The 13,594-nt window shown below is 43.1% G+C and overlaps 1 protein-coding gene across 1 annotated transcript; it reads right to left on the bottom strand.

The window, feature by feature from the left end:
* Positions 1-11,880: 11,880 nt before the first annotated feature.
* On the bottom strand, positions 11,881-12,259 carry LOC143619723 (uncharacterized). The gene is made up of 2 exons (XM_077091583.1): positions 12,064-12,259; positions 11,881-12,002 (listed from the first exon to the last, which is right to left on the bottom strand). Exons 1-2 carry the CDS (start codon positions 12,257-12,259, stop codon positions 11,881-11,883), a joined length of 318 nt encoding a protein of 105 aa, XP_076947698.1.
* Between the last annotated feature and the right edge of the window lie 1,335 nt (positions 12,260-13,594).

Genomic DNA, 13,594 nt, shown 5'->3' with positions numbered 1-13,594 from the left:
ATGTTCAACTGCGTGAACAAGAGATCGCACTCCGTGAACAAGATTTTCTTTTGAAGAATACAACTGAAGAGGTAGGTTCCAGCAGAGCCCAGTTGGACCCGCAAGACTCACCTTAAACAGGGACGTCTGCGCAGAGACCAACTGGATCCGCAGGACCAACCATGCTCAGAGAAGTGACGTCCTTACGCGCAGTATGCAAGCTGGTCCCGCAGGAAATGCCTCCCATGGTGAAGGACTCCGCCTGTTCCCGCAGCCTCGGATACAAGCCATGAGGGAAGGCCACCCGCGCAGCATGGCTACACGCACTAGGCACTTAACTCTCCTCAGTGTCACCTGAAGGAATGAGCAAAGGCGGGAGGGGGAAAACTCCCGCCTAAATGAGCCAGTCCGTATGATGGAGGATCTTTTGTGTGATACCTGACGAGGTACAGACAAAAGATCTGACCAAGAATGCGACAGCTCACTGACAGCAGCATGGCAGACAGCACGCCACAGCACTGTGACCAATAGCCGCCGCCTACCCACCAACTCCTGCCATACCACGTGCCTAGCCTGTAGTTGGCAGAAGAGGAAGAGTGCACGACACGCCTGCTCTGTGTCAGCCGCTACCTATCCACCACTCACAGGCAGGGCACGTGCATAGGTTACAGTTGGTAGCGTGTTGGGCCGGCTAAACCCCTTGGAAACCTACCTTCGGCTATAAATACCACAAATGGTATGATCATATCTTACGACATTATCATCATATTATACCTGATATCTGCTCTAGCAATCTCTTAATATACTTTTATATTTAAAGAGCAATCTAGTCTGATTCTCACGCCGGAGGGTGGTCACAAGGAGGAACCCCCCCCCCTTCTCAGTGACGAGCTCACGGTGTCTGTTTTGCAGGTTATCAGAAGAACCATCTTCCAAGGGTCTAACCCCTCGTGGGAAACATCTCTCCAACCCCCAGGTTACCAGTAATCTGTCTGGGGTCTGGTTAGTGTTTCTTCATTGGCGCCATCCGTGCATAAAGCTAGAACTACAATTTTCTCCAGTTTTTTCAAAACTTTATACAAAAGATGGTTAGAGAAATTCCGGTAACCACAACCCCAGCTATTGGGGGGAATACCGGCAACACAGTTTTTACAAACACTACTCCGGCTACCGAAGCCGGAGCAAGTGAAGTAAATTTTACGAACACTACCCCACTTACTAAAGCAGGGGCAAGTGCAGTAAATGACCGCCTACTGGGATCCACCGATACCCAGTTTGAAAAACGAAGACTCCCCCGCCAGACTCTCGACGAAGTCAAGGCATGGGCGGAGGCACGACAAAAGGAATTCCAGGCTGAGTTGAACGAACGCTTGCGTTCCGTGCAACAGGCCGACGAATTCGAATACTGGGAGGATGACTCGGAGGAATCCGACTCCGACGCGAACCCTCGTCATAAGGCAAAAGGGAAGCGTAAAGAAACGGAAACCCAACCGAAAAGGCATTTTGGACAAGCCTTCAAACCAAAAAGCATAGATGGAAGTCCACGAGACTTCTCTAAAACGTTCAGACCAAACGTTACAAATGCAGGAACGTCCAAATTTGCACGGGACATTGCTGAAGCAATTGCCCCGAAGAGTGCTAAACAAATGCCTAACATAGGCACATATGACGGCCTATCTGATCCAGACGACCATTTGAACAGGTTCATAGCGGGGGCAACCGTTAGCAATTGGACGGAACCCACGTGGTGTTACATGTTCCAAATGACGCTGGTGGGGGCTGCTAGGGCTTGGTTTGATCGTTTACCGGTTAACCACATTTACGACTGGGCAGACTTCCAGCAGAAGTTTAGCCAACACTTCAGCCAGCAGCGAAAGTATACCGAGGAGCAATGGACAATCCTCAAATGCACACGGGAAGAAGATGAATCTCTGCCAAACTTCATCACTCGCTTCAACTCAAAGAAGTTAAGTTTGGGCAATATCAGCGAGGATCTTGTTCGCGCAGCCTTCATCCAGGGCGCGCAGGACCCAGAGCTTATCCGGACCCTAACGGGTAAAGATGGAATGCCATCCACATGGGATGGCATCATGACAGCAGCCAAACGCTATGCGGAAACGGAGAAGCAACTGGGTAGAGACCTTCCGCAGAGCACAAACCTTTACACCCAGAGGACGAGAGAGGACAACGTCCTCACCGCCCGATTGAACAAAAAACGGAAGCAAGGCATTTGGCAGTCAAGGGTAAACTTTGACACCTCATCCGGCTTACAGCACCGATTGGGTGAAAGGGATAATGTAAAGCCGCACCGGAACCCCAGATGGACGCCACTTACCAAAAGCGTCACTGACATATTTGCTACTGAAGAGCTCCCATGGCCAAAGCCTCCAGAAATCCGACATCGTCACGATGCTGATCGGAGCAAGTACTGTGACTATCACAGAACAAAAGGCCACAACACTGAAGAATGCATAGACGTAAAAGACATGGTCGAAACATTCGTCAGAGATGGGACGCTCGCGCACCTCGTGGCGAAATAAAAGCTAAGCAGGCAGGCAGGTGCGTGTGGAACCACGGCTGGGGTAAACACGAATAAAAAATCAGCTTCAATAGAGACTACATGCTGCGTAAAGAACGAGATCCCGAAACAGGTGCGTGTCGGCTCGATGGCGCTCCCATCCCAACAACATGGAAGGGAGCTCATTTACACAGTTTGCATGTAAATCAATTCCAATTTGTAAAGAAAAGGCCAAGAGCCACTTCTAATGGAAATGATTCTCTCTAGAACATCGAAGCTGATGATTTTACATTTATACTTTTCTAGACACTAATATGCCGGTTTTCACCGCATAATTACGTGAAGTCATTGCATGGGAAGGCGGTCCTACCCGCACGAACCCAATAACGTGACAAACCTTCACGCAGGTCAGTTGAAGGGGAAAAAGTTCAGCACCCAAAAATGAAAGTGCCGGTCTATCCGCATGAATCATTAAGGAAACTGAATAATAACCTGTCAACAACCGCGCGTCGAACGGTTAAAACTATCCAACACTGGACGACATTCACATTACGTGAAGTCGTTGCGTGGGAAGGCGGTCTTACCCGCACGAACCCAATAACGTGGCAAACCTTCACGCAGGTCAGTTGAAGGAGTTCATCCCATTAAATGAAAGTGCCGGTCTATCCCGCATGAATCATTCGAGGGAACTGCACCAACAACCGCGCGTCGAACGGTTCAAAACAAAATTCTTAAAAAGATGAGAAAAACCTACACGCAGGTCAGATAAGGGTAAAGTCTTGCCATCCTACTAAGTGCAAGTGACGGTTCTACCCGCACAATCACGAAAGGGGAAGCAAAACTTCACACCTATTATCAACCACGTTCAAAGGTTAACTTATCCTCAAAAGGTAAGAAAAACCTACACGCAGGTCAGATAAGGGTAAAGTCTTGCCATCCTACTAAGTGCAAGTGACGGTTCTACCCGCACAATCACGAAAGGGGAAGCAAAACTTCACACCTATTATCAACCACGTTCAAAGGTTAACTTATCCTCAAAAGGTAAGAGAAACCTACACGCAGGTCAGATAAGGGTAAAGTCTTGTCATCCTACTAAATACAAGTGACGGTTCTACCCGCACAATCACGAAAGAGGAAGCAAAACTTCACACCTATTATCAACCACGTTCAAAGGTTATTATTCTGAACACTTGGAAAATTGCTAATTTAAACTAAGTATGCAAGTCATAAGTTTATAAAGCAAGGAACCCAAATAAGGAAATAACAATCTTATACGCAAAAAGATTAATATTTCAATGATATATTACAACAGTGGCCGGGTAACTACCCGCCTAAAAGAAATCTATACAAAGCTAAGTCTATCCTAGCGGTGGGAAGAGATCTTCAGGATCAGGCTTCAGGGCCACCTCCGCTTGGACCAGCACCGTCAGAGTGCGGCTGCCCAAGGAAAGCCTTAAGGATGTTGAGCCCATCATCAGCAGCAGCAGCTTCATTCACCTTCTCCACCACTGGATGCGGGAAGGCAGCATACTGGTTCACAGCTTGGTCATAAGCAGCTTCAGTATTAACATTGAATAAAGGGAAGTTGGAGGGCGGAAAGCCTCTCTCAGCAAACCCTAGACCAAGCAGGAAGCCAGTCTTCTCCCCATCCTCATGAGAAGCGTTGAGGGCTGCGCTCATCGCATCGTCATAAGAGGTCTCTGAAAGGACCCGACGCACAACCTACAAAAGAAAATTACAAGTTAGAACATTTTCTAATTAACAAGCAGAAAGAGTAAAAAAAAAAAAAAAAAAAAAGGGGATACCTGAGGCAACGCTTCTCGAAGCAGCCATTGGAGGGTAGCTTGACTTTCTTTGTAAGCACGTTCGGCTCCGCTTTTATCAAGGTTGGCAAGTTGAACTTCCTTGGCGGCAGCTTCTTCGACGCTTTTGAGTTTCCTTTCAGTACGGTCAAGCACCCCCCTCTGGTCAAGGATCTCCTGCAGCTTCTTGGCATCTTCCATTGCCAAGGCGTCATGAGCATGCTGAAGAGCCTTTAATTTGCATTTAAGCTGCTCATTCTCTTCGCGAAGTGGCTCAGCAACAGCTTCAGCCTTGGCAGCCCTCTCAGTTGAGTTTCGCGCAGTCTCCTTGGCCAGCCGAAGCTGTTCATTCACAGCTTGGGCAGCCTTGGAGCAGGCCTCGAGTCGCGCCTGGACTTCAACCTCGAGGGCCTTGAATGCCTTCTCCTTCTCGGCTGCGGCAGCGGCCAACTGCCGGTTCTCCTCCCGAAGAGCCCGCGCTTCAGATATATCTTTGGCGCGAGCTGCTTTTAACTTGTCGTTTTCACGACAAAGCAGCTCGACGCGGGGCTGCGTTCGGGCCTGGAGAACCCGAAGCTCATTGGTTAGCCTACCCTCTTGGTAGCTAGCCATGGCTTCCCCCAACGCACCATGAGGAGCAGCGTGGCGAGCCCAGTCCACGCACTCCACAGGGGTGCGAAGGGTTGTTCCTCGGCGTATGTTCCATCTTGGAACATACACTTCATTGGAATCCGACACTGCAAAAGAAACAAAAGCAGTTAGGAAAAGATGATAAAAATATGTAAGGGAAAAAGAACCCTACGTACCTGTAGGGTCAATAACAGGCCGATAGCCGCCAAACCCATCACCTGAACCTAAAGGAAATCCATCCAACAGGTCAGGCAGACGGGAAGGTGGCATAGATCGGCGGGAAGCCTGGCGCATACCTGATGGTCCGGCCGTCGGTGCCGGTGGCGCAGGTATAGTGGCAGCCGCTGTGGCAGCAATGGTTGGCGCCACCTCCTCAGCAACAGTAACCGCCGGCTCCGTGAAAGATGCTGTAAAAATTGCACTCACGGCCGGCGGAGACACCTTCTCAGCTGGAACAGCCTCAGGAAGGCTGGAACCAGCGGAAGCAGGCGTAGACGCCTGGGTCGACGCCTCGGGAAGGCTGACCGAGCCTACCGTCATTGGCGGGGGAATACTTGCTCCAACTCCACCCTGGAATGCGTCAACATCCACACCTGCACAAGCAAAAGTGTTAGAAAAATTTATTTGAAACAACAAATCTAGACAAGAATTATGGGGGTACTCACGGGGTTTCTTGAGCTTGAACGCACGGACGAGCGGGGGCGAACCCGATGGTGCCGGCCTCTTGACACCGGCAACCGTCGTCGTCACTGCCTCCCCGGAGGTAACAACTACAGCCTCCGGAACGGTGGTCTCCTCACCACCGGGCTTCCCCGCCACCTCTGCATTATCTGACTCCGAGTCAGATAGGACTACCGGGTCGGCCGTAGAGGCCACCCTCTCCTTGCCTTTCCCGACGGCAGCCTTTTTCTTCCGCACCAGTGGAGGACCTTCTGCGGATTCCTCAGAAGAAGAAATGTCAACTCCAGCAGCAGGCACAGCATTGAGAGGTTCAGGGTAGAAGATAGGCTTACCTGGCCGTCGGTGGCTCAGGATCTCTTGGCCTGGCGGGTAAACCTCCACGAACCGACCCGCGGTCTGCTCTAAGATGGGCAACTCGTTCTCGTCCAGAGCACGAGTACCCATCCGCGCGGGACCATCTTCCTCCCGCGGGTTCAGGAGCGACTGAAGATCGTTCCCCTCTGAAATCAACAAGAAAGTTAGTAAAAATCGAAGTCAGCAAAATGAAACAAGACGTACCATAAGGGACAGAGTTCGAACCATATTCAAGGACGATCGGAACCTTATCCGCATTCGCCGCCTTCCACACCCGGCTCATCCCCAACATCACCATCGCCGACTCCGGAAAACGGAAAACCGGGGACTGGACCCGGGAAATCTTCGAGAACCATTCCGCCTCCTCGTAGTTGAGGGCGGGAAGGTTCGGAAGCGCCTGGCCATTCTTGAACTTCATGGCGATGGGGATGGCGCGAGCGGATATGAAGAAGAACTCTCTTCTCCATGAGCGAAGACTCCGCTCGGTGGTACAAATCTTTAAACCCTTGATACGGGTTGTAAGAGTGTACCACCCTTGGATGCACCTCCATGTATAGAAGGTCATCAGGCGGTCAACGAGGGGCTCAAGGCCCAGTATCCGGCACACCCACTCAAAGTGCCGGACCTTGGCAATGGCCATGGGGTGCACCTCTGTCAGGTGCACACCGTGCCTCTCTAGTACACGGTACACAAACTTTGTCAACGGAAACCTAAGGTTTCCGTAGACAAAGAATGCAGCATAAACCCCGATCTTGCCACTAGGGGCATCGTACACAGTATGGTGGGGTTCAGGAAACTCAGGCTCGAGAGACTCGAGCATGAACTTCCTGACGATATACTGGTACAGATCGACAGGAAGAGAGCACTGGCATTCGCCAGCAGTCCTCTGGTCATCAGCATCATGAGAAGACATGGTGGAAGAAAGACGAAAAAGAGATTTCAGGGTAATGCTTTACTGAACAGAAAAATTCGCCGGAAATTACTTGAGAAGAAGAGATGAAAGTGGAAAGTGTGGATTGCAAATAACCCTCCCCCCCTTTATATAGTAATCGCAATTAATGCGGTGAATTTAATGCGGAGGAGAGAGAAATCAAATGTGCAATGAAACTATGACACGTGGCAAAAAGCAGACTGGCAACAGCTGTTGACAGGACGTGTGCCAGTAATTTCGCGGCCACGCGCCCGAAAAATCGCGCCCACGCGCCTGAAAAAGCGTCTGGAATGACCATATAATGTCACGTCACCATAACTTCCTGCACGTCCTGACACAGTCAGAAGAAACCGTCGCGCGACGTTTCAGAGGTTTGGACTGTTCCTATCTTTCCACCAACCTTTCGAATTTCAAAATTCAAAATTTAAAAAAAAAAAAGAGAAGCGGGAAAATACCCCCTTTCCTTGGCGAACAAGTAACCATAAGACGGATGCGGGTACAGTGTTAAGGCAAAACCCTTCACATACCTAGCACCCGCAGGGAATTGAAGCCAAGAAAACCTTGGCGAACAAGTAACCATAAGACGGATGCGGGTACAGTGTTAAGGCAAAACCCTTCACATACCTAGCACCCGCAGGGAATTGAAGCCAAGAAAACCTTGGCGAACAAGTAACCATAAGACGGATGCGGGTACAGTGTTAAGGCAAAACCCTTCACATACCTAGCACCCGCAGGGAATTGAAGCCAAGTACCTCGGCAACCAAGTAACTATAAGACAGGTGCGGGTACAGTGTAAAGGCAAAACCCTTCACATACCTAGCACCCGCAGGGAATTGACGCCAGGAATACCTTGGAAGTAAAGTAACCGTAAGACGAGCGCAGGTACAGTGTTAAGGCAAAACCCTTCACATACCTAGCGCTCCGCTGGGAATTGAAACCAAGAAGGATCTTCTGGGCAATGCTTGCGGAAAAGGAAATAACATCCCCGCATAGCGGGAACGTCGAGAACTACGTTGTTTGAAGCTCCAGGATGGAATTGGTGGTTTTAACATAATTGATCACTATGTTCAAAACTACCAAAACCTCATGGAGAATCCACACAACTGGGACTCAATGCTCCTGACCTGCGAGGAGGTTACAGACCTACCCGCATCATACCCAAAGACCAAGCAGGAAACTCGGGCATTTCTGCAAGTGACAAGGACTTCCCATGGAAAACCTTACAAAACCCTTTTCAAAACCCTTTTAAGTCCAAAAGTTCACCTCACTTTATTAAACACGCATGAGAAGAACATTGGACTGGGGGGACTTGAAGAGGTAGGTCCCAGCAGAGCCCAGTTGGACCCGCAAGACTCACCTTAAACAGGGACGTCTGCGCAGAGACCAACTGGATCCGCAGGACCAACCATGCTCAGAGAAGTGACGTCCTTACGCGCAGTATGCAAGCTGGTCCCGCAGGAAATGCCTCCCATGGTGAAGGACTCCGCCTGTTCCCGCAGCCTCGGATACAAGCCATGAGGGAAGGCCACCCGCGCAGCATGGCTACACGCACTAGGCACTTAACTCTCCCCAGTGTCACCTGAAGGAATGAGCAAAGGCGGGAGGGGGAAAACTCCCGCCTAAATGAGCCAGTCCGTATGATGGAGGATCTTTTGTGTGATACCTGACGAGGTACAGACAAAAGATCTGACCAAGAATGCGACAGCTCACTGACAGCAGCATGGCAGACAGCACGCCACAGCACTGTGACCAATAGCCGCCGCCTACCCACCAACTCCTGCCATACCACGTGCCTAGCCTGTAGTTGGCAGAAGAGGAAGAGTGCACGACACGCCTGCTCTGTGTCAGCCGCTACCTATCCACCACTCACAGGCAGGGCACGTGCATAGGTTACAGTTGGTAGCGTGTTGGGCCGGCTAAACCCCTTGGAAACCTACCTTCGGCTATAAATACCACAAATGGTATGATCATATCTTACGACATTATCATCATATTATACCTGATATCTGCTCTAGCAATCTCTTAATATACTTTTATATTTAAAGAGCAATCTAGTCTGATTCTCACGCCGGAGGGTGGTCACAAGGAGGAACCCCCCCCTTCTCAGTGACGAGCTCACGGTGTCTGTTTTGCAGGTTATCAGAAGAACCATCTTCCAAGGGTCTAACCCCTCGTGGGAAACATCTCTCCAACCCCCAGGTTACCAGTAATCTGTCTGGGGTCTGGTTAGTGTTTCTTCAACAACCTACATGAATTCTGATCAACTCGCGTTCCACAAAAACATATGTGACAAATTAGGGCAAAGTATTGTCTCTTTAAATGTTTTTAATGTTTAAGTAGTTGAATGCTTAAATGTTTAAGTTTTGTAACGTTTAGGTATTGCAATATTTAAATTATGTGACGTTTAGGTATAATTTATGTAATGTTTGAAGTTCAAGTTTCAATATTTAAAATTTTATCTCAAACGAATATATATATATATTTTAATTTTTATCTCCAACAAAAAATATTAAAATTTTAATTATTTTTCCTCCAACGGAAAAAAATTCTAACTTTTAAATTCTTATTTTTAAATGTTTTCCTTAAAATGAATAAGATATCACTCTATATAGTTTATAAAAATAAAATATTGGTAGTTAAAATAAAGAAAAAAATATGGTGATGATGTGGAAATGTTTTTGGGTGTTTTTAGGTTTCCTTATTGGAGAGGTTTTTGAAGATTTTTAAGAATGAGTATTTTTCTGATGTGGTAGCGACTGGGCATGTTTAGAGCATTCTCAAATGATCCCCTATCCCTATCTTTATAAGAGCATTCTCATCCCATCCTCTAAATCTTTTGTAAGTGGAGTTTGTAAATTATAGGGTATGGTTTTGAGTGTAAATTATAGGATGGAGAGATAAAAGGTAATGATTTTTTGTAAATCTGAGGAAAAGGTAGTGATTTTTTATAAATTATAAGGTGGAGAGGAAAAACTGTAATGATAAAAGTATAAAAAAAATTATTTAATTAAACAGTAGAGAGAAATGTAGTGTTTTTTTAGTGTAATTATAGAAATGAGGATGAGAGAGAGGTTGGAATGTAGTGTTTTTTTAGTGTAATTATAGAGATAAGGATGAGAGATAGGTTGGAATGCTCTAATTACACTAAAAAAACACTATATTTCTCTCTTCTGTTTAATTAAATAATATTTTTTTTACTTTAATTATTACAGTTTTCTTTCTCCAACCTATAATTACAAAAAATCACCACATTTTCTCTAAATTTACAAAAAAATCGCTACATTTTCTCTCTCCGTCCTATAATTTACATTTACAGCCACTTAAAACCCCACATTATAATTTACAACCCCTCACAAAATTTTTGAGAAACCGAATAAAAATGCTCTTATAGTTCCTTATTGGCGATGGTGATGTCTAGTGTGATTGCCAATGTGACACTATATTATTAACACATGCATTATGTGCAACAATGATTATACTAAAGTTTCATCAATAACCATGCAGTCATAGATGCAAATATTATATTTATCAAATTCACTTATATAACGTAAAATTTATATACCACCTAATGTAATCGTTCATAAATAAAATATATGTTTCGCTTATTTTTTTTTTTATATTTCCACTACAACGTTTTTAGTGTTTTCTAGCAAGTACATACACATGTATGGCTGGTTTCATTTCTCGGACCTTAAAGCTCACCCCTAATTGTAATTAAGCAGAACATTACGTGCAATGTTTGGCTTTAAAAGAGACATATTTCCATCGATGGCAAAATCATAATTAAGTGAAGCGTCAAAATTTTAATGTATTACTTGATGCGCACACTATATAGACTTTGAGATGATAATTATAATCCTGATTCGTTAAAAATAAACCAAGGGGTGGCTAGGTCGATCTCAAGAGATGGATAAGGAGATTAAAACAAATCTATTATTTGAGTTTATTTTAATTTTATGCTTATTTTGAATTTGAATTTAGTTTCCTAGTGCAAGTCAACTTAGGATCGTTACGTTATAACTTTTGTTTTGTTAGTTTGTATCAAGAGAAGTTGAAGTCTGGTCTTTTGAAGTTAAGAGATTCGTTTCCTTGCTAGTTCTCTCGGACAAAAAAAAAAGAAAAAAAAAAAAAAAAAAACCCAACACCAGAGTACGTCAAGAATTTCCATTGTTCAAAGAACACAACTTAGAGTTCTAAATCCAATATGTTTTCTCCAACATGAGCATCATTTAGTCTATTCGCCGGTAGATACGCAGATACATAGCACACATTATTGTTTTCACCTATAAATAAATGTGGATTATACTTAATTTACTAGATATATATATACTCTTGAATACACCACGTAGATTCTGAGAAGATTAATGTATTCACCTGTCAATATACTATTTCCGAATCCTTATTTTAGTTTATATATTCATCAATGAATATCCCACATGCAGATTCTAAATTATTAAATTCACCGCCTCACCGGTGAATACACTATGTAGATTAAAGAAATACTTTATGCAAACATAATTCAATCTCTAAGTGTACTTGACCTTCTTTCGTGAAATATATCGAACCTAGCATTTTATATTTTATGGTTTTTGTTCTCGTTCAGTTTCTTCTCACTTGCCCTCTACAATTCTTCCCTTACACCCTAGATCAACATTTACCATGTAAAGAAAGCGCCTTTTAAAACCGAGCTCCATACGAGTACAAAATAGCATCCTGTTTCTTTACGCTCTCAAATCAAATCTAGTCAAATCGGACAACGATCACACTTGCAAAATTTGAAATTAAGTGACATGAGTCTCAATGACCAAGCTATCAAACCATTGATATGATGACACATTCACACGATCCTCAAAACAAAGAAACACAACTTCACTTATATATCCAAATCAAGCAGACTCTTCAACCATTCATGTTCTTATTTCACACAAAATCAACAAAATAGTAAAAAAAAAAAAAAAAAAGAAAGAATGTACATTGTCCTAATACTAAAGAGGGGGTATATTGGAGAAGGAAAACCCTTTGTAACCCTTGTAAGCATAATAAGCAATTCGCGTGTAATAAAACCCTGGTATAAACAGCACGGCTCCCAATATCGCAAACAACACCCCTAATCAACACACAATCATTAATCATTCATAATTATACAAACAAACAATAATGATAGTTACCGTGGACTGTGTCACCGCCGACTTGATTAACTGCCATGAGTACGCCGGAGATGATGCCGAGGATGCCGAATACGAGAAGCGAGACGGCGAGAGCGATCTCCTTCAATGGCGGTCGGCTGTGTAGGACGTAGGCGAAATCAGAGTCCGCCATCAGGTCTTCATCTGAAATTGAGAAGCTGTGATCCACGTACGCCATGCTGTCAATTGCTTTGGGTTTTGCAGGTTCAGGATGAGTAACGAGCGTCTTATTATGTTTCTTTAAATTTTAAATAATCTATCTATTTTAATAAAAAACTTCCGATTCTTGCCACTTGTCAATTCTATAGTCATTCTTACCTTTTTTTCAACCAAATTCTATATATGGTCCTTATCTTTTAAGCAATTTCAATATATGAATTCAAATTTATTTTTATTAAACGTAAATCCTAACCGATTCATTCATTAATATTAATGGTGAAATAAGAAAATAAGGAAATATCAAACTTGAAGTTGTATGCCTGTTAGAATAATATTTTAAAGTCACATGTAATTTCAAATAAATAAGAGTGCATCATTGTTGAAGAATTTGGATTTTTATGGTAATAAACTACAAATTGTTTTTAAACTGGGTTTTGAGCGGCAGTGCATAATTTTTATATAACATTGGTTTCAAATTTGGATTTATAATTTTCTCATTTGCATTTGAACTTAAGAAAATGTGTATTCTCTTAATTTTCCCCAAACATTTTGTATAAATATTGCAATCATGGATAATATATATATATACCTATTATATATATCTTGGTGTTTAGCATTAAATCATTAAAGTTTAATATTATAATTATAATCCATATGTATAACAATTTACTAAATAAACTATCTGTCATTTATTTATATGACTTTTTTGTATGGTATAAAGAGTTTTAGCAATAAGAAGATCAATATTTAGTTTTCAATATATCGATTAATTATATATTTAAACAACTTCCCATAGTAATAACTAATAACACGGGATCAGTATTCAAAATTTAAACATTACTTATTCAATACTTTCAACTATTATAAATAAGAATCATCATCTTCACTTTATGCAACTTTAAATATTCTAATATTCTACTAACCCTTAATAATCACTGTTATTTTGAATAATGGTTTTAAGGTTAGTATGTCTTTGTTATTTTCCTAGCAATTACATTTATATGAAATGAAACAAATCATCTTATTATAATTTAATTTTTGGTTTTATATGTTGCTTGATTATACAATTATTAAATAAAAAACATAAATTCAATTAAAAATTTATCATACACAAAATATTAATTACATCAAATATATCATGATCAATCAATTTCAAATTCTAAAGATTTTGAGATTGATTATATCATCAAAGTTCATGTAATGAGGGTTTTGGGATAATCATGTTTTTTGGATAAACATGAGTGAATGATCTTAAATGATATCATATTAATTGATTAAAAGGTCTGATTTTTAATGTGTACGAATATTTTTATTTTGTTAGTTTCATGGATATATTATCATTTATCTATGGTTG

The sequence above is a fragment of the Bidens hawaiensis genome, unplaced genomic scaffold (assembly GCF_021521415.1).
Source record: "Bidens hawaiensis isolate Kalapana, Puna unplaced genomic scaffold, B.hawaiensis_p1.1 tig00002507_1, whole genome shotgun sequence".
Classification (NCBI taxonomy): domain Eukaryota; kingdom Viridiplantae; phylum Streptophyta; class Magnoliopsida; order Asterales; family Asteraceae; genus Bidens; species Bidens hawaiensis.
The sequence above is the reverse complement of the archived record's forward strand: the minus strand, read 5'-3'. Positions and strand labels throughout refer to the sequence as shown.